This window comes from Diceros bicornis, chromosome 26, assembly GCF_020826845.1.
Source record: "Diceros bicornis minor isolate mBicDic1 chromosome 26, mDicBic1.mat.cur, whole genome shotgun sequence".
Taxonomy (NCBI): Eukaryota; Metazoa; Chordata; class Mammalia; order Perissodactyla; family Rhinocerotidae; genus Diceros; species Diceros bicornis.
In genome coordinates this window covers 45,202,103-45,219,412 of record NC_080765.1, presented here as the reverse complement: position 1 = coordinate 45,219,412, position 17,310 = coordinate 45,202,103, and the positions used below count along the sequence as shown (strand labels likewise).

Genomic DNA, 17,310 nt, shown 5'->3' with positions numbered 1-17,310 from the left:
CTATTGATGTGATGGATTACATTCATTGATTTCCAAATGTTGAACTGGCCTTGCATACCTGGAAAGAATTTCACTTTGTCACGATATATAATTCTCTTTATAAACTGTTGGATTCAAGTTGCTAATATTTCATTGAGGATTTTGGCAGCTATGTTCATGAGAGCAATTAGTCTGTAGTTTTCCTTTCTTGTAATGCCTTTGTCTGGTTTTTGTGTTAGGGCCTCATAGAATGAGTGATGAAGTGTTCCCTCTGCTTCTGTTTTCTGGAAGAGATTGTAGAGAATTGGCATAATTTCTTCCATAAATGTTTTGTAGAATTCACCAGTGAAACCATCTGTGCCTGGTGCTTTCTGTTTTGGAAGGTTATTAATTATTCATAGTTTCTTTAATTAATACAGGCCTATTCAGATTACGTTTCCTTGAGTGAGTTTTGGTAGATTGTGTCTTTCAGGAATTGGTCCATTTCATCTAGGTTATCAAATTTATGGGCATAGAGTTATTCACAATATTCCTTTATTATCCTTTTAATGTTCATAGGATTCACAGTGATGGCCCCTTTATCATTTCTGATAGTATTAATTTGTGCCTTCTATCTTCTATTGTTGATTAGTCTGGCTAGGGGATTATCAATTGTGTTGATCTTTTCAAAGAAACAGCTGTTGATTTTGTTGATTTTCTCTATTGATTCCCTGTTTTTAATTTCATTGATTTCTACTCTAATTTTTATTATGTCTTTTCTTTTGTTTACCTTGGATTTAATTACATCTTCTTTTGTAGATCTTAAGATGGCAACTTAAGATTATTGATTTTAGATCTTTCTTCTTCTTCTTTTTTTCTTAGTGAGGAAGATTGGCCCTGAGCTAACATCTGTTGCCAATCCTCCTCTTTTTGCTTGAGAAAGATTGTCATTGAGCTAACATCTATGCCAATCTTCCTCTGATTTGTATGTGGGATGCTGCCACAGCGTAGCTTGATGAGCGGTGTGTAGGTCCACGCCTGGGATCTGAACCTGTGAACCCCAGGCCACTGAAGTGGAGCACATGAACTTAACCATGATTCCACTGGGCCAGCCCTCTTCTTTTTCAATATATGCATCCAATGCTATAAATTTCCCTCTAAGCATTGCTTTCATTGCATCCCACAAATTTTGATAAGTTGTATTTTCATTTTCATTTAGTTAAAAATATTTTTAAATTTCTCAAGTCTCCTTCTTTCACCCATTTATTATTTAGAAGTGTGTTGTTAAATCTCCAAATATTTTGGGATTTTTCCAGCTATCTTTCTTTTATTAACTTCTAGTTTAATTTCATTGTGATCTGAGAACATACTTTGTATGATTTCTATTCTTTTCAATTTGCATGGCCCAGATGTAGTCTGCTTTGGTGATGTTTCATGTGAGCTTGAGAAGAACATGTATTCTGCTGTTGTTGGGTGAAATAGTCTATAAATGTTCAGTGAAGTGTTGGAGTTGAAAGTCAAACTAGAGTGGGCTCAAGAGAGAATGGAAAGAGGACGAAACCCACTCTGCCAAACAAGATTAATGAAAAGCGTTGTTTTTATTAGCTTTACAATATTCCACCATATTTATTCAACCATTTAGGTTGTTTCTAATTTTTTCAGTATTATAATGTTATGTTTTTCCTTGTACATAGAAGATAAATTACTGGGTCAAAGAGTAATAATTTTTTAAAACATTTTTGTCACAGTAGATAGATGCTATCATTCCTCTTTTGCCAAGCCAAACATTTAGACACACACACCTGCTCATGTAATACATCTAAAATGACATCTTGTTCTTTCAACTTGTAATTCCTACATTACTAGTAAGGCTGAACATTCTTTCATACTTCTTTTAGTCATTTATGTGTCCTTATCTAAAAATTATCTGTTCATGTCTTGTTATTGGAACATCCCCTCACTGCCTCCTTCCTCCCCTGCTGCCCCCTTCCTCCCCTATCTCATCCTTCGGGTCTCAGTTTAAATGCCACTTCCCCAGAGTCCTCTCTGGGAAATCCACCTGTAACACTCTCGTAGAATCCTTTTCCTTCCTAGCACTTGTCAAAGTGTGTAGCTGCACACATATTTTTGAGATTTACTGAATTTCTGCTCCCACTCCCACCCCAGGAAACTCCATGGGTGTGTTGCTCCCCTTTACAACCCAGGGCCTGGCGCCCGTCTTCAGGGGATGTGTGCCTTCAATTTGTAGTTGGTGTTGGAATCAGATCTTTGGTACTTCCTATCTTCTAACTGGAAACCCATTTGTTGTTGTGTTGACTTTTTTTCATTAACTGTTTGTCGGGTTCCTGATTGGGCACTTACTCGAGGCAGACAACCCTGGGTGTGTGGGCCCTGTGCTCCCAGGCAGGGGCAAAGGGCCCTCTCCTCCAGCCCCTCCAGGGTCTGGGGGTCAGATGCCAGGAAGTCGACTGGCCCACGAACTGCCCTCTGGGGACACTAGGTGGCAACGACCCTGACCCTGACAGGGAGCACTTGGGCTCTCGTGCACACTGCAGCCTGGGGCATGGAGGGCACCTCTGGGGTGTGGCAAGGCGGTTTGGGTCATGGGAGTGTCACCCACCCACATGCCCTGGGGACTGTGTAGCCCAACCGTTGGGCAGGAAACAGGACCATTTCACCCCAGGGACCCCACCCTCTCCAGTCACTGCGAGGCAGCAGTTCAACCTTTACATTTTCTAGGTCTGCAGGCGGCTCCTCTGTCCGATAACCAGGTGGACCTGGGCCAGACTTCTAGAGGATTTTGCAAGAGAAGAACGCTTTTGGAAGCCAGTTTTATCCCTGGTTTTAAAGGGTACCAGTGGCTTGAAATACAGTCGATAAAGGAGAGTTTTTCTGTGGCCATTAAGTGTTTTGTTTTTGTTTTTGTTTTTAATTAGGACTCAGGACTGAATTGTATCTACACTGTCCTCCTTTCAGTATGCTTTGTACCAAAACAAAGCTTAGAACTACATGTTTAAAAAATAACAAATCATTGCAATAGGCAGAAAAAAAGAAATAAAACTAGTATTTGTAGAGGGTATAATTTTTAACCACAAATTATAACAGAACTGAGAAATTATTGAAAATTAAGAACATTCAGTGAGGCGGCTAGTTTCACAAATATATAGTTAAAAATAACTTTCCTATGTAAGAGCAATAACCAACTAGAAAAATATAAAGAAAAAAACTATTTACAATAACAATTGTGTAGAACTTACATGAAGAAAATCAGAAAAATTAACTCAGGAATATAATACTCTAATAAATGGAAAGGCATGTTTCTGGATGGGAAACAATTTTTCTTTTTTTTTTTTGTGAGGAAGATTGGCCCTGAGCTAACATCTTTCCTCTATTTTGTATGTGGGTCACCGCCACAGCATGGCTTGATGAGTGATGTAGGTCTTCGCCTGGGATCCGAACCTGCAAACCTCCAGCTGCTGAAGTGAAGCACGTGAACTTAACCACTACGCCACTGGGTTGGTCCCAGGAAACAAAATTTTTAAAGTCAACAATTTTTCCCAAATAGTTTACAGGATTAACCTATTCCAATCAAAATACCTATGTAAAACGTTGGGCACCCTAAAAAGAGCAAAACTGACCAAGAATCCTTAAACTCACACACCACAGGATCGGTCCCATGAAGGCACCACTGGCCTTGCCTCTGGGCAGACAAGGAAGGAAAGTCTGGATATCTGGAAGCCAAAGAGAACAAATATCCACTACAGTGAAGACACTGGAATCCTGTCTCTTGAGGGGCAATGTGAGCTAGCCACTGGAAACATAGCTTCTAAAAATAAAACACTCTGCTTGTGAGGTAGTGACCACCCATTGCCAAAGGTCTGATGACTGCTTGAGGAAAATTACACATTTGGTAAGGTTATTGACCAGGTATGGAGCCAAGCCAACCTCTTCCTCCTCCTCTTCAGTCGCCTGGAGTTTCCTTCCTAGCAGGTTTTCTTGGCTCAGTAGAGGGCCAAGATTCTTAAGAGCTTTTCTAGTTGTGGGGCTGGGCGGCCAGGCCTGAGCAATCCAAGCTTCTTTCAGCAAGGAAAAGGCATGAGAGAGTTGTTTGAGCAATTAATAGCTGAACAAAATACAGTAAGAAGAGTAGGCATTTTTAAATTACGTTGTGAAAAGGATTTCTGTAAAACAGTCACTTTTCACCACAAATTGCAAATGTTATTGAAATTGATCATTAGTTTAGATCGCATACAAATGACAGAGTAAGTCTTTGACATTCAATTGCTGTATTTTCCTATATTCCAAAGTAAACAATCGCTTTCAACACTCAAGCTTTACCAGGATGTTCTTAGAAGGTTATATGAACTGCTAATAGAAGCTGTTGGCTTAACATATCAGTAGTTTGGTTCTTTCAGGGGAACCAAGTTCCAGATAACGACTTTTGCATTATTTCTCTTCTCAAGTGTAAACTCCTATGTGGGGGGAAAAAATGGACATACTTTCAATACACAAGTCACGCTGTTCACCTTGCAGGTAAGCAGCCTCCAGACTCATATTTAAAGCCTTTCTCAGGAAAGGGATCTGTGACCTGTACACTGTTGTCTAAGTTCACATAAGAGAGCTCCTTATTACAAAAAGCCTGGATGCTAACTGAGGTATAGCCCTTGAGGATGTTTTCTTCCCTGTGAATTTTCTAAAAATTTGAGGTTTAAGCAAAGATGGGCATTTATCCAATTTTGGCTATAATGAGGTTTTCACATATCTGTATCTTTTCAGACAGGCTGGGAATTCAGAATTCCTTACAAAACACTTCAGGTTGAGGCAGGACCATCACAACTTTCCCGATCACACTTCTGCTTTCGGGTCTTACATGCTGAATGGGTTTTTTCATGCCGGGTACAGTTTGACAGCCGACCAAATCTTCTCCCACATTTTTTGCAACAATATGGCCTCTCAGCCTCATGACTCTGCAGATGAAGCACAAATTCTTCATTCCCTGGGAAGGTTTTCCCACATTCTGGACACTTAAATATCTTTTCCCTTATATGGATTCCTTCATGGCGACTCCGATGAGAATTTTGACGAAAGTTTTTCCCACACTGAGAACATGAATAAGGTTTCTCTCCTGTATGTATTCGCTCATGTTTATTAAGGTTTGTTTTATGATTGAAGCTTTTCCCACAGTGACTACAGTCATAGGGTTTTTCTCCAGTGTGAGTCCTCTGGTGGGAAATAAGGTAAGAACTTTCATTAAACTGTTTCCCACACAGTGGACAAGTGTACCATCTTCTTGTTCTCCGATTTCGGGTAAGTGCGATAACATTGATATCCACGTATTTTGAGAGTTCCTCTAGTGGAGTATCATTTTCAATGGTAACTAAAAGATTTCTCATTTTCCTTTCCTTTGGAATGGATGGATTTAGTCTTTCTTCTTTATGGCAATTGGGAAGTTGCTCAGAGACCATGGAACAATCCATTTTATCACAATCTGAAGATTCTTCTCTATGATCTTCATTCTCTACAGGTTCCTTCTGAAGATCTTCACCCTCAGGATTACTGTCATTGACTGCTGAAACAGAGAATTTAATAACTTTTGAGGGATATGACACCAGGTGGGGAAAAAAAAATCAGATTTCTCATGAAACAATAAACTTGAAAGTCAGAAATCTGAACACTGGCAGAAAATCGCCATCAACACTCCTCTTCCACTCTTATTGAGGGTGGGATACATAACTGATAAATCTTTCCATACCACACAATGCAAGCACACAGTCTTCTTTTGACTTTTTAAAAAATGAAATGAGTGGGACTGAAAGACTTCATATGTTTTTTTTCTGAATAGGCACCAATTATCCCTCACCAAGTTCATATTGACCTTATACTAAGTGTAGAGCACCGAGCTAAGGACTAGGGGTTGCAGGACATAAATACTAAAGGGTACCAAGGGTACCACTCGTAATCTTTAGGAGGCCAGTACGTGAATGCTAAGATGAGTTACTTTCAGGTTTTCACTACATTAAATATTACAGTCTTATAGCATTAGATTAATATTATAATATCCTATATAGTGAAAAACTGGAAGCAATGCAAATGACCAAAAATAAAGAGGGCATAGCATATTCACACAATGGATTACTATCTGGGCATTAAAGTGATTACTACAACCGATAAAATGAAACTATGGTAGAAGTCAATAGTGGTCTTTTTGGGGGAGGAAGAGTAGTGACTGAGCAGAGGGCACAAGAGGGATTTCTGGGGTGCTAGGAATAGTCAATTTGGGGTGGCGGTTAGACAAATGTGTATATTTTGTGAAAAGTTGAGCCCTACACTTATGATTTATAGACTTTTCTGTATTTATATTATACTTCCAAAAACAGTCTGTAAAATAAGATTATAAAGACTAGGTAACAAAGTGAGAAAAAAAGTATGCTGTGAACAGGTCGGGTGAAAAGGGACCCCTATACTCTGGGCAACTTACTGAAAATAAAGGAAAGGGTTAAATCAACCACTTAGCTATGTGGCTGATCCAGAAGCTGAATGTGAATCTCTGCTGTATTTAGCAACGGCACACCAATAGATTTTTTCTTTTTAATTATTCCTTTTAATTATTCTCTTAGGATAATGAAAATGCTGGGTCAAGGAATATGCCAATTTTTATCACAGCTCTTGATATGAACTGTCACACTGCTTTCCAAAGAAAATGTACCAATTTCATTACAACCAACAACATGTGGATATCAATTTTACCTAATCTTGCCAGCATTAGATAAAATTTAAAAATATTTAGTAGGGGGGCCAGCCCGGTGACACAAGTGGTTAAGTGTGCGCATTCTGCTGCGGCGGCCTGGGGTCCGCCGGTTTGGATCCCGGGGGCGCACCAACACACCGCTTGTCAAGCCATGCTGTGGCGGCATCCCATATAAAGTGGAGGAAGATGGGCATGGATGTTAGCCCAGGGCCAGTCTTCCTCGGCAAAAAGAGGAGGATTGGCAGATGTCAGCTCAGAGCCAATCTTCCTCACAAAAAAAAAAAAAAGAAAGTTAAAAAAAAATATTTAGTAGGTATAAAATGGTTTCTCATTGTAGCTTTATTTTGCACTTTGATTATTGCAAACTAGTAATTTTAACTATTAGGCTGAGACTTTTATAAATTTAAAGAAATTTTATATATTCCAAATCTTATTCTTTTTGTCAATCACTATTGATGTAAATATTTTCTAATTGAAGTCTTCCCCTATAATAACTCCACAACTTGAAATGACAAAAAAAAAATCAGTCTTTCAAAATCTGATAAATTTCTATTCAGTTTTCTGGCCATTCTTTTATGATTTATTTTTATAGTAAATCTAATACATTTGAAGTTCAGTATCACACTGTTTGTTATTGTTTGAACATGGCTAATATTGGTAAAACCAGCCAGAATATCCATTTCTACGTTTTTAAAAATTTTTGACTCTGACTGTATTTACAGTATAAATAAATTTGGATGGCACCAATAACTTTACACAATTTTAGATTTCCCATTTAGACCCGTGTCTCTCCAATATTTAAGAATCTTTTGGGGCCAGCCCCATGGCTTAGTGGTTAAGTGCGTGTGCTCCACTACTGGTGGCCGGGGTTCGGATCTGGGGTGCGCACCGACGCACCGCTTGTCGGGCCATGCTGAGGCGGTGTCCCACATACAGCAACTAGCAGGATGTGCAACTATGACATACAACTATCTACTGGGACTTTGGGAAGAAAAAGCAAAAAAAAAACAAACAAAAAAACAAACAAACAAAAAAACAGAGGAGGCTTGGCAATAGATGTTAGTTCAGTGCCACTCTTCCTTAGCAAAAAGAGGAGGATTGGCATGGATGTTAGCTCAGGGCTGATCTTCCTCACACAAAAAAAAAGAATCATCTTTTATATTTCCCAATAAATTTCTAGTTTACTCCTATTTTATAGTCATTCTGAATGAGAGCTTTCATTATTTTGTGTTTATTTAAAAATGCTATTGGTTGTTATATATTTATTTCCCATCTACCTACTTTAAAATTATTAAATATAATGTTTTAGTTCATCTTTTTAGATTTTCTAAGTCCAAATTATATTTTGATTCCCTCCTTTTCCAATAAATATCCTTCTTAACCCTTTTTTCTTACCTTCTTGCTTTAGAAAATCTAGTTAATGATATTAATAGTGATAGCAGGTTTCCTTGTTTTGTTCTCAGTTTTAAGGAATTACCATCAGTGTTTTATGAATGACTATAAATGTTAGGTTATATTAAAGGGCTAAATATCTGTTCTGAGGACAATTCATTTTAAATGCATATGATTTTTCTTATTTTCCTGAAAGTGTCAATGAATATATTTTACATTCCTTTAATGTACTAATTTTTAAAATAAAAAAAAAATTTAGTAGCTAATATATTTATATGGCTCAAAAATTAAAACATGAAAAACCATACACCGAGAAGCCTTACTTCAATCCCTGTCCCCATCCATTCTATTCATCCCCCAGACAGGTACTAGTTTTTATTATAGGTGTATGATTTTGTATTGTGCTTCACTGTATTGTGCTTTGTAGATTTTGTTTTTTATAAGACCCTCTACCAGCAAAAAGATTATGACTCACTGAAGGCTCAGATGATGCTTAGCATTTTTTAGCAATAAAATATTTTTAAATTAAGGTATGTACATTGTTTTCTTAGACATAATGCTATTGTACACTTAACAGACTACAGTACAGTGTAAACATAACTTTTATATGCACTGGGAAACCAAAAAATTCGTGTGACTCACTTTATTGCGGTATTTGATTTATTGTGGTGGTCTGGAACCGAACCCTCAATATCTCTAAGATATGCCAGTAGTTTCTTTATTCTTCCATTGTTTCTTTAGGCAATAAATTTCCTTTTTCTCTCCTTTCTTATATAAAAGGTACTATACTGTGTATATTTCTGCTACTTGCTTTATTTCAATCGCTATATTCCAGTTCTCAGGGATTATCAGGGTATGGTATGTGGACACACCATATTCAACCCATCCTCTGCAGACACACTTAGACTGTTTTTATCCTTGTGTTTTTACAAATAATACCACAATGAATTGTACATTATTTTGTTTGTACATTATTTTGAATGTGTGCTGTTGCTATTATCTGAAGGTCAGATTCCCAGAGGTGGGACTGCTAGATCAAAGGCTAAATGCGTCTATAATATGGGTAATGACAGATTCCCAGATATAGGGACTGTCCCATGCTGCATTCCCACCAGCAGTATACTGTCTCCTAACTACCTCACCAGCACTGTGTTGCTAAGTTTCCGATTTCCACAAATCTGATAGATTAAAAGCCGGTCTTCCTCAGCAAAAAGAGCAGGATTAGCATGGATGTTAGCTCAGGGCTGATCTTCCTCACAAAAAAAAAAAAAAAGGTAACTCAGTAGCGGTTTAATTTGCATTTCTAATTATAAGCAGGACTGGACATCCTTTCATGTGTTTAAGGGTAATTTGTATTTCTCAGTGAATCTGTTGATCTTTCTCTTCCCTATTTCTAGGCGCTCTTTATAAATTAGGGAGATTAGGCTTTTGTCTGATATGAGTTGCAAATATTTCCTCCCATTTATTGCATTTTATTTGCATATATATTTGTTTTTTATTTCGCCATACAGAATTTTTTTATTTTTATGTATTTAATACATCGATCTTTTCTTTCAAGACTTCTGGACTTTTGAGTCTTAATTAGAAAAACCTTCCTATCCCATGGTTATAAAAGAATTCACCCATTTTCTCTAATTGCGCTTTTGTGTTTTTTTTTTTTTAATACTTAAAATCTTTGATCCATTTCGAGTTTTACTTGGTGTGCAAAGTAAAGTATGATTCACCAAATGGCTAATGAGTTGTCCCAACACCTTTCATCAAAATGTCCCTTTGCTGACTGGAAATTCTAACTTTATCATAAACTAAATCCCCATGTGTATTTGAGGCTATTTCTGGACTTCTTATTCCATCCCATTGGTCCGTCTGATCACATGCCAATACCACACTGTTTTCCTGACATGGCTTTAGAGGCTGCTTTCACACCTGATAGGCTACAACCCCTCCCACCCCAATGCTCTTTTCCATTTTCCTAGTGACTCGTATTTATTTTTCCATTTGAATATGAGATCCAATTGTCTAGTTCCAGGGAAAAAATCTTATTGGTATTGTTAAAGGGATTACATTGAATTCATAAATCAACTTGGGGAAAACTGACCTATTTATGTTAAAGTTTCCTAGACAAGAACACGGTATGTCCTTCCACTCATTCAAATCTACTTCTGTGTCCTTTAGAAGTGTTTTAAAGTTTTCCTCATAATTTTTGCACATTTCTTAAGTTTATCCCTAAGTGTTTAACCTTTTTTATTCCTATTTTATATCTTCCAAATGATTGTTTTGCATATACGAAAGCCAGTGATTTCCGTGTAATAATTTTACATCCCACTGTCTTACTGAATGCTCTTATTATTGCTAATAAGTTTTCAGACATTCTCTATGGTTTTCCAGCTACAAAATTATATTGTACACTAAATAGTCATAATTTTACTTTTCTCTTAAGTTCTTAAGTTCTTATACATCTAATTTCTTTCCCATTTAACTGCATGGGCTAATACATGAAACACAATGTTAAATAGTAGTGGTAATACTGGACTTCATTGTTGTATTCCTAATTTTACTGGGAATGCCTCTGAGTGTTTCCCATTAAAGATGATGCTGGCTGAAAGGATAAGTTAAGGAAGTATCCATTAATTAATATTTTGTGAAGTGTTCTTATGAAGAAGGGGTTTGTATTTTGTCAAATATCTTTCAGTAAATATGAAAATGATTGTAGGATTTTTCTTTTTATTATAAGATGGATTATATTAATAGACTTTCTATTATTAAATCATTTTTGCATTCCTGGATTAAATCTTATTTGGTCCTGGCAGTTTTTATCAGGTTATGGTATCTTTGTTACACTAATTTCACAAAAAGAATTTGGAAGTTTGCCTTCTTTTTATATACTCTGGAAGTTTTCATAGCATTTTAATTGTCTAATTTTTAAAGATTTACAAGAATTTTCTGTGACACTGAGGCTGGTCCCTTTTCTTGGGTGGGGGCTAGTTTTCTGACAATTTCAATTTCCTATAGGGAAATTCATTTATCTATTTGTGTTTAAATCTATTTATCAGTTCCTTTATTGTTTGTATTTCTAACTTATTGACTTCTAATTTTGTATTTATTAATACTTTCTTTCTGTTTTTCCTTTATCTTGTTGTTTTCCTAACTTCGAGTCAGAGACTTAATTACTTTCATTTTTCTAAGTTAATAGATATGTTTTTACAGCCATGAATTTTCCTCTAAGTACCACTTTAGGTTATACCATAGATTCTGATACACAGTGTTTTCTAAAAAAATTATGCAATTTTAATTTGTAATTCCCCCTTGACCCAAGGTTACTTAATAGTTTTAAAGTTTCCAGGTGGAACGAACTTTTTTTCTGAGTTCATTATTAATTTATAGTTGTACTGTATTATGATAGATGCTTTTGTATTATCTTTACTTTTTGGAATCTACATGTCTTTGTTGCATAGCATGTGGTCAATTTGCATCAATCTTGAAAAGGTATATTCTCTTACCACAGTAGAGGGCAGAGATAACCATAACAACTGTCTCACTGAGGATTTGCTTAGGTGTTCTACATTTTCAGTTGTTTTCATGTGGTTCACTTGGACTGAGACACATTCTGTCCTCCTCTGTCAAGAGCTCTCCTTTGATTTCTGTCCCCACAAAGTTTATTCCCTTATACTTTTCCCTTTGCAAACTGACCAACTGTTACTATTTCAACTATCAGCTCTATGCTTATGACTCCCAAATCTCTACGTCCTTACATGTGACCTCCAATCCCCAAGGGCCAAGTTCTCAGAGGATAATCTCATATTTCCTGCCATGGATTCAATCTCATATAAAATCAAATCCATCTTCTTCCAAACTCTGCTCCTGGGTCCAAATCCTGCCTTAACCTGTCATAGCTCTTTATAGCTATAATGGTTTCACACTGCTTATCTCTTTATGTGAATGACTTATCTTACAAAACACATTGGAAGCTCTTGGAGGGCAGGAATGGAGCATTATGTATCTTTTTACCCCACTGAATATCAATTCTAGACCCCAACCCTACCTGATGAAAAAACAAGTAGCATTTATTAAATTTTAGTGAATGACTCTAGGCTTAAATCATCAGCTTCAGGGTATGGGCAAGGGAAGGCTTAGGATCGGATCTCAAGGCCTCAATGCTCATGGCCAAAGTGTTCCTGGAACTGGCAACATACCCACAACCAGTCACCCAAAATAAATGGGCTAGCTTTGTCCAAGACTCAGTGTAATAAATCTGATCTGCTTACACTTTTCCCTAAAATAAATATTACATAGAATAATCTGTGGGAAATTAACCAGGCCCATTATGTACCACTACCCTGACCATATGGTGTAAGACAACTATACAGTTCAATAGTCATTACGAAATTTTGTCACCCCAGGCAACTCACAAAACCTACTCTCTGTTCCACTTCAGCCTCAGAGGCAAACAGCACTGAAGGCAAGGTAAAAAGTATTAGGCACTCAGCAAAATGATTTTTGAGGGCTTCTGACTCTAGGGTAGCAGTGTATTTCTCGAGAAAAGCTGAAGCATCTCTAAGCAGCTTAGAGAGAAGCTGCTACAAGATGAGTTCATATGTAGCACTGAGGACACTTGTTAACCATTACTGAGAAATGAGTACACATGAAGAAGGCCCCATTCACCAATCATATAGAAAATTCTCTGACAAAATTATGAGAAATGCAGCAAGGAGGCAGTATAGCTCTGGGCCAAGACTGCAAGCTCTGATGTTAGATCCCCTAAGTCCAAATCCTTGCTCTACTACCTACTGCCGTGTGACCTTTAGCAAATTCATTAACTTTTCTCTGCTTCAGTTTCATCATCCATAAAACAGTAATAATTCCTTACCCACCGTACTGCTGTGAGAATTACATAAGATAATAAGTGCATGCAAAGTACTTAGACTAGTGCCCAGCACATGATGGCATGCAAGTGCTTAATAAGTATGAGATATTATTCCCATCAATAGTGGAATATATTTTCACTTATGCTTGTAGGCTTCACAGCTACTGAACATCAAGAAAAAAAAAAAGACTTAAAAGAATTAGTCATGTGTCCAGTGAAAGCACTAATTTAAAATATACCTATTGGGAGAATAGCACCAAATCCAGAAAATGGATTCAGAAACAGTCTGCCCACATTTTCTGTTTGAATGTTTGATATTAGTACATCAGCCACAGGTCTTGCTTACCAAGAGAAGTTCCCTCTACCCTTGCTGCCCTCATGATACAGGGAAAATGGCTACCCCCCAGCTGGAGCAGGCTCTGCCACACGGAATAAAACAAAAATTAAGCATGTGTGTACATGTGCTTAGGTGGTGTGAATAATGTCTTGAAAAAGTCTGAAACAAAGCAGAAGAACATAGCATTCAATCTGAACACACAAGGGACTTGATTTCTTACCCAGTAATATCATCTCCCCAACACTGTCTTCTTCCTTCTCTGATGTGGGCTGTTGAGCAGGATCCAGGTTCACACATTCTTCTTGGGAGTGAAACACATTCAAATCCTCAAAGACCATCAGCTCCTGAAAGAGCAGTAGCCCCCATTTCTCTTAGTAACAGAGGTTGCTTGACAGCCCTACTGATAAGAAAGACTTAGACCCAAAGATCAAGGTAGGGATGGCGAAAGGGGTCTGTAAGTTCCACGCAGTGCAGCACAGACAAGAAAGCCAGGCTCAGAGAGGAGCTAGAGGAAAAGCAGAAGGCAAACATCCAAGGAGGCAATGAAGAACGAGCCCACTCTCCTTGCTGACTCCCAAAAGTGTGTTTTTATACATGGGTTGGCTGAGTGGGGAGGGCTGCGAAAGCAGAGAAAGTAATGCACTCAAACAGTGAACTGGAAAACAACCCACCTCAGGCTTAGCTTTCAAACACACAGACACTGTCTCCTGTTTCTGTGGGATTCCTTCTCTGGGCAGAAGCTTCACTAAGGGATGAGGTTGCACTGGAGAAAGAGGAAGCTGTAGTTAATGGAAAAGTCAGTGACTCTAATACGGAGACTCGATCCACACCTTGAGGCCAGGCTGTCTGCAGGTAACTGATGGCTTTTTCTGCTCCTGTGAGCACAGTCAGAAGTCAAGCCATAAACCACAGGATCTTGAACCTATATGGGGTCTCCTCATTACGAAAAGAATGATTTCCCTAAGCACCTTTTTCTACTCCCATTACTACTAGAGGAAAAGTTAGGAGAAGATAGTCTGAAGATGCCCACAGCAAACACAAAATTTCCAAAATTCCACATAAACTGAAGTCAATTCAATAATTCACTCACATTTCTTTATCTTAAAAAGATATTCCCCCTGCCCCCCAAATGTTTGTGTAAAATTGACACTACAGAAAAGCACAGTTTATTCTGTGGCTTTACACACACCCAGCAAACCACTCAAGCTCCAGCTTGAGAAAAAAATACTCCCTCTCCCCAACACGTTGACTTATTAGAATCAACTCCTTTTTCCAATATCTACCACCCAAATTCATTACTAACACAGAAGCCTATCTCAGCCCCTAGTACGATCCCCTTCTCTTCTAGTGAAACAGCATGGGCTTCTTACCTCTGTTCTGAAGGTCTGAGCTCACATCCTTCATAATAACCAAGGTCTCACTGACTTTCTGACTGGGCTGGACCAGGCTTGGCTTGGGCAAGAAGGTAAGAAAGTGCTCCAGAACCAGCTGGTGGATGGTCTTGGGCCCACTAGTAGCATCTCGAAGTAGGTCTTGGCCCAGCTTGGAGTCTGGAGGAACTCTCAGTATAAATGACCGCTTTGGCTTTGGGGGCATAGGAACCACTTTTGCAGCCATCACACCTTGAAATCACACACCACACTTGTTTCTGCAGAGCTTCGAGAAATCTGTCAAGAGCTGAAGACAGCCAAGCTGCAGATGACAGGAACCATGGGTTACCCACAAGATCAGGCAGGGCATGCCTGCACTCCAATATGTGGCTTGGGTAGTGAGGCCACATGAGATCTAAATCAGAATGGAAAGATAAGCTGAGGCAGGGAACTCATAACTGAAAAAGAAGGTCCCTGATACTCTTAGCACGGCCTAAAAGGAAGATCCTGAGAATGAAAGCCAGAGGATGTCCAAACCTCAGGGGCCGGCTGCCTGTGCCTGCCAGCACAGGCAGCCGGCATAAGACAAAGGGCCATCCTCCCAGAAATACGAAGTGCAAACTCTACTGGGAAGAGTGGTTTAACTCATGCGGGTGGAAAGAGCAACGGGGCTAGAAGAGAGGAAATCTGGGGTCCAATACCGAGGGCATCTGCTTAGAAGTTAGCTTGGCCACTGAATCTGGCCGTACTGCGCTCCTTGGACCGCAGGTCCCTCGGATGCCCTTCGGGGGCAGCTGACTCCTCAAGGAGCAAACGCAAGGCTGCATGAGGAGACCACATGAGGCCTACGGACTTCCTTTCTGCCGTCAAAGCGCCGTTGAGAGGGGCAGGGAACATCCCAGTAGGGCCCACCGGGCCAAGCCCACTCTGGAAACCCTCCCACGGGCCAAGGGGCACCTCTACCGCGAAGCCCAGCCGGCGGCACTGTCGGGGGCCCACCCCCGGATTCCTATCTGGCCAGGCTCCCGCAGCAACGCACCACGCTCCGCTCCCCAGAGGTCGCCTCAGACAGGTTCCCGCCCTCGCGGAGCCCCTCACCTCTCGGGGGCTCTGCCGCGCCTGGGCGCTCGCTGAGGATGGCCCAAAGACCCAGCTGAGGGAGAGACCGGGAAACTAGGCGCGAGAGGCCGAGCCCTCCCCTCGCCCTTCGGAGCGTCCTCATAAGCCGCGGGCGACGATTGGCGTGCGCCGCCGTCAGTTGGGGACGACGGCGGGGGCGCGATGCCTTCTGGGAAGCCGAACGCCTCGGCAGCCGTGACGTCACGCCCGGTGCCTCGTTTCCGGTGCGCAAGCCTGGTCTCCCCGCTCGGAGCGGGCAGTCTGCGCTTGAGAAGGCGAGGCTCGAGGCCGGCCGGCGGAGCTCTCAGGGCCGGCGGTAGGCCAGGCTGGCGACTGCCGCTCTCTTTGTGGCTCTACCTGGGAGACGGAAAGCAGAAGGCTGGCTCCACTCCTCCATGACGGGCTGGCACCATTCCAGGTACGGGCTGTCTAACTTCAAGGCCTGCTGGGAAATGTAGTTCGGCTCCAAACAGCCAATGGGAGACCGCTAGGCGCGGCGGTTGAGGCGGGGCAGGGCTGAGGCTCGACCGGAAGTGGATTGTCCCTCGGCCCGGAAGGTTTGAGGAGGGGCTCTCAGCTTCCGCCGCAGCACCGCGGGTGGGTTACAGGACTGCCGAGGCGGGGAATGGGTGGTGGGTTTAGAGTTCTGCCCGGTCGTGGGTCGTTTTACAGCCGTCCCTTCCGACAGGGGCGGCCCATAGGTTAGAGCCGGCGACCCTCCTCTTCCCTGCTTGCTAGCTTCTACACTGCGGTGTGTACCGGCCATCTTATTTTCTAAGAAACTCTAGGCGTCCTTCTCGGACCATCTCCGTTTCGGTCCTCAATTTCAGCCTTTCACGGACCCCTAACAGCGTCTTTTCTCTCTGCATTGTTCCCGTGCTCGGTTCATTCTCCAGTGAGGCATTGATCAGGGTTGGGATCACCCAAGGCCGGGGATTGCATTATTCCTCTGTGTAACACCAGTCTCCAGCAGAGCGACAAAAGTAAAAATACAAATGAATGCCTTTTCTTAACGCTCACTGTAGGTGACTCACTTAGCCGTGGCTTAAAATGTTATAAAGAGACTAGTGTCAAAACTGTGTGGCACCAAAAATTTTTTTAACGGTAAAGAATACCTGCCTTTCCAGACATTAAAATTACTGAAAAACAAAACTCCTCTAATCAAAGCAGTATGGTTTGAACTTGGAGTAAATAAGTAGAACAATAGAAAAGAATAGTAAGTACCAAAATGGATCTGAATATATGTGGACCTATGTGAAAGGGTAGCATTTCAACTTAGTGTTAAATAGTTCTAGCAAAAATTTTCTATTCTTCTGGGAAAAAAAGAATCCTGCTTTTATACAACAGGCACAAAATGGAATTTAATAACCAATAAAAGAACACTAAAGAGAACATTAAGTTTGATGTTGAGGCAAAATAGAAAACTGAGATGCCTCGGAATAAAATATAAACCTGAGTGACTATATTTTTTAAAAAACTTTTAAGAACAATATTAATAAAGTCAAACAAGTAGTAGACTGGAAAA

The 17,310-nt window shown here is 40.2% G+C and overlaps 1 protein-coding gene across 4 annotated transcripts; it reads right to left on the bottom strand.

Annotated features, from left to right (window-relative positions):
• Positions 1-224: 224 nt before the first annotated feature.
• ZNF200 (zinc finger protein 200) lies at positions 225-15,959 on the bottom strand. 4 transcript variants are annotated; one of them, XM_058570205.1, is made up of 6 exons: positions 15,765-15,959; positions 14,667-14,988; positions 13,968-14,059; positions 13,517-13,640; positions 13,306-13,378; positions 5,506-5,524 (listed from the first exon to the last, which is right to left on the bottom strand). In XM_058570205.1, exons 2-5 carry the CDS (start codon positions 14,911-14,913, stop codon positions 13,356-13,358), a joined length of 486 nt encoding a protein of 161 aa, XP_058426188.1. In that variant the 5' UTR covers positions 14,914-14,988; positions 15,765-15,959; the 3' UTR covers positions 5,506-5,524; positions 13,306-13,355. The 4 variants fall into 4 exon arrangements, with proteins under 4 accessions (XP_058426187.1, XP_058426186.1, XP_058426185.1 ...); XM_058570204.1 differs by lacking the exon at positions 13,306-13,378 and having other exon boundaries at positions 225-5,524; positions 15,765-15,958; XM_058570203.1 differs by lacking the exon at positions 13,306-13,378 and having other exon boundaries at positions 225-5,527; positions 14,667-15,081; positions 15,765-15,957.
• Positions 15,960-17,310: the final 1,351 nt, after the last annotated feature.